Source organism: Atta colombica, unplaced genomic scaffold (assembly GCF_001594045.1).
Source record: "Atta colombica isolate Treedump-2 unplaced genomic scaffold, Acol1.0 scaffold116, whole genome shotgun sequence".
NCBI lineage: Eukaryota > Metazoa > Arthropoda > Insecta > Hymenoptera > Formicidae > Atta > Atta colombica.
The window spans coordinates 632,991-636,876 of NW_017259202.1; the positions used below are offsets into that span (position 1 = coordinate 632,991).

Genomic DNA, 3,886 nt, shown 5'->3' on the forward strand with positions numbered 1-3,886 from the left:
TTAGACGGCTTGAGATATGTTATGCGCTACAAGAAATTCTGAAATACTAAAAATAACTAAAAGATCTTAAGTTTGCTAAATTTGCAACAGATTTCGTAAGAGATGGGCAGAAACTAATTTTGTTTCTCTCACAATATAAGTTTCTTAAAATAAATTCCATTTTAATGATTCCTGCGTAAAATGTATGCCTTTATAAGAAATGAATACACTGAGAAAAAAATGTGCTGTTGATTCAATTAAAAGTCTATATTACGGGCTGTCACTAACATAAGTGATTAATTCATGTATATTTTTATTATATATAAATTATTATTTCAATAATCAAGGCTTTTACATCAATAAAAATATATACATATGAATTAATTACTTATGTTAGTGACAGCCCGTAATATAGACTTTAATTGAATCAATAACATTTGTTTCTCAGTGTAAGTAAGCAACTTAGAAAAATTATTTTGAGGATGATATATAGATACTTATAAAATTTATTCAGAAAAATTTATCAATTTACTTTAATTAAAATATAAATGATACAAAAATTCCTCAATAATGGTAAGGATAGAACATAAAGGGCAAGAATAAAAAAAAAACACTTATATGTATCACGTTATTCTACGTATATACAATAATTTATTTCGCTACGAATCGTTTCTACATTTACAAATCATTTTTGCTCGAGCGAGTACGAGTACAGAATATAGATGGATGCGACAATGCACGAACGTAACGAGCAGCCTCTTGTTTTACGGAGTGCAAGGCTTATAATTTAATCGACGGTACATTACGCAAAGAAATGCATTTAGTAGCATTCCACGAAAATCTGAATAATGATGCAGTTCCAACCTTTGCAGATTTAATATATCGACACTATATAATTGAACAGTTTCCATAGAAAAGGAATCAAATATCTCCGTGTCTATTTCGCAAAAGTAAAATATGTAGATTTTTTAAGAATTTTATTTAAAGAGAAGAGAATATTTGATAAAGTTTCACGTTATAAAAATTTACAATATAAATCTTAATCTACTTTTCTAAACCAACGGTTGGTTTTCTTAAAATTTAATTATAATAAGTTATATTAACCTATAAATATATATTTACATTTTTACAAAAAGACAGATAAATAAATAAAAATACGAGTAATGAATATTTGTTATTTGCTCATGGTTTCTCTGATTTATTATAAAAAATGAATGATACAATTTTTTCTGTATAAATATTCCTAAAATACGAGGAAAATAGTAATTCCATAAACTTCTAATTAATATTTAAGATTGGCATTTTTGATTCCTTTTGTATAAAATATTTCAATTAAATAGTTACACAACACAAAACCAACTTTGAAATTCATATTTATACATATATATGAATCTTAAAATTAGCTTTGCATTGTTAATTTTGTGTGCTAAACTTAACATCGGTATAGCTGTGCTCGCGCCCGCGTCTGCGCCTAATTGTTTAGAGATCGTCTAATTAGTTAATTACATAGGCGAAAGTCGCCGATTCGGGGTAGTTGACAATAATCGATTACCTATACGCTCTCTCGTACGGTAGCCGTAAATTACGAATAATTCTAGCTAACTGCTTGCGAACAGTTTATTTCGTAAGTTTAGAGACCAAGCGACTCTCGTCTGCGGCGCACAAGACGAAAACCAATATCAGCAAGCAAAAACCTTCGATTAGAGAATGGTCTTTACAAAACGAGGAACTAACGTCGATTATCTACGATGTCTCCCTACATCTGCATCAGTCTGCATCGTATCGATTCGCGATGAATTGGACCAAAAAAAAAGATCGCGTCGTAATCGAGCTCAAAAAACATCCACGATTATCTCGTTTGAATTTCGTCGTGTTACTACTGAATAAGATAGTATACAGATTTCAAGATATCAATAGTAAATAGCAATTCTCGCGGACGCGTTCTTATAAATACGTTACACCTTCGCTTATCTAACAGAATCTGATCGGAATTCTTCATATACATTACTAACGGCGATAATCGGAACTTTCTACTTCATACGTGAATGCTGTATTCTGATTTGGACATAATTTCCCGAAGGATACCAGGCAAATGAAGGTGAAATGTATATGCAGACGGCACAATATCCAGGGGACGTGGTAGAAGTGTCGAAAGCACACTCGGTATCTTTGAGCCTTTGAACATCCTTTAGACATCTTCAAGACGCATCATGAACTCTCACGTCGTTCGGCTAATCCCTTCGATAACGAATGATCGAGATAATGAAGAGAGTTCAAGTAGCGGTGCCATAAGACGGCCTCTGAATACCCGTGGTTGTGATCGACATCGAGTACCCGGCATAGAGCGGTCTTGGCACGAGGAGCGAGGATTTTTTCGCGATCGACTCAACTTCGGTCAATCTCGAAGCTTCCTCGTCAACACCAACACCGACACCACCACTACCACTACCACCACTACCACCACTACCACCACCACCACTACCACCACTACCACCACCACCACCACCACCACTACCACCGTCGCCACTACCCTCGTTGTTGTCGTCGGGTGCGATGATGTTCTCGATAGTGAATGGTTTCTTAACCCTCTTCTCTGTATTCGTCGTCAAAATGACCTGGTCCTCACGATTGGAGGGTAACTGAGTTCGCTCGACCTCCACTGCCAGGCTCGAGATTGGCGACAGGTGGCGATAGGATGACTTGGACGTGAGCGAATTCGGGGAGGTGGGCGACGTCGGTGGCGACGAGGTGGTAGTCAGGGCAGTGTTTCGATAGAGATTTATTCTGGACGATGAGGATGAGGACGAAGACGACGAGAGTGGCTCTTCTTCGGCGAGTTTGTCGCGATTGTAGCCCGAGATCTCATAAGTATTCTCACCCGTGAAAATCGTCTCGCTTTCTCTACCAGTAGCGGCGATTCCGTTCTCCAAAGCGCGGTCGCTCGACAAACGGCGCTCGTCTCGCATCTCCCGCGTCGGATGGATAGTCTGTCTACTGGCGGTAGTCTGCTGAATATACGGCAGCTGCGATACCGCGTACGATGGCGAAACTGCTGGAAAGCCAGAGAAATTCCAAGAAGCGGCAGAGTGCAGCAACGCAGCGGCCTCGTACGTTCTCAAAATCTCATTACTGCCATCGGTAGCACCACCCGCGAGTCTCTGTCTCACTTCGGGTGATAGTAAATAGTAGCCAGCGGTGACGGCTTCCGGCGCTGTTGGTCCAGCTGGTAAACCAGTAGTACCGTCGAATCGTCCGAAGCCGGCCGCGCCGGTGAAATCACCGTGATTCGAGGCTGTCGCGACCATCATTCGCCTCTCCTGTATCTCCCATCGGAGCAGGTCATCCCGTAGACGATGAAGATTCGCTAGGCTGAGACCGTTGCCGGGACATGCGCTCGCGTCGACAATTCCGCCAGTCGACGCGACTGGTTCCGGATGCGGCTGCGGCTGCGGTTGTGGCGGTGGCGGCGGCGGAGGCGGCGGAGGTGGTAACGGCGGCGGCATCGCCGAGGCGAGCGCCTGCAGCTCGGACTTGAGCAGCTCCTTGTCCGGCTTGTGCAATTTGAAGCGCTTCCGTCGGCGAAGGAGCGAACCGTTCTCGAACATGGACAATGCGGCGGGATGCAAGGCCCAATAGGCTCCCTTTCCTGGCCGATGTGGACCGCGTGGTACCTGAAATTCAGTCATCCGACTTATCAACTTGCATCGAATCACGGTGTAATATAGATACTCGATCTATGGAGAAAAAAATTATAATATCGCGCAGTGAAGTTACCAATCTCTTTTGAAAGTGTCCCACGACAATGTACTTACGTCCGAATCGATTAATTCACATATTTTTAACTATTTCAGATAAGAGTACGTATATCATTTCGTGGAAATAAAACAAAGATATATATATATATATA

General features: G+C 40.9%; 1 protein-coding gene across 1 annotated transcript in view; it reads right to left on the reverse strand.

Moving 5' to 3' along the window:
• Nucleotides 1-2,206: 2,206 nt before the first annotated feature.
• Nucleotides 2,207-3,886, reverse strand: part of LOC108694157 — a 6,953-nt gene continuing 5,273 nt past the window's right edge. Inside the window, exon 2 of the mRNA XM_018203464.1 lies at nt 2,207-3,650. Coding sequence (XP_018058953.1) covers nt 2,253-3,650 — 1,398 coding nt within the window. The 3' untranslated portion in view covers nt 2,207-2,252. The remainder of the gene's footprint in view (nt 3,651-3,886) is intronic.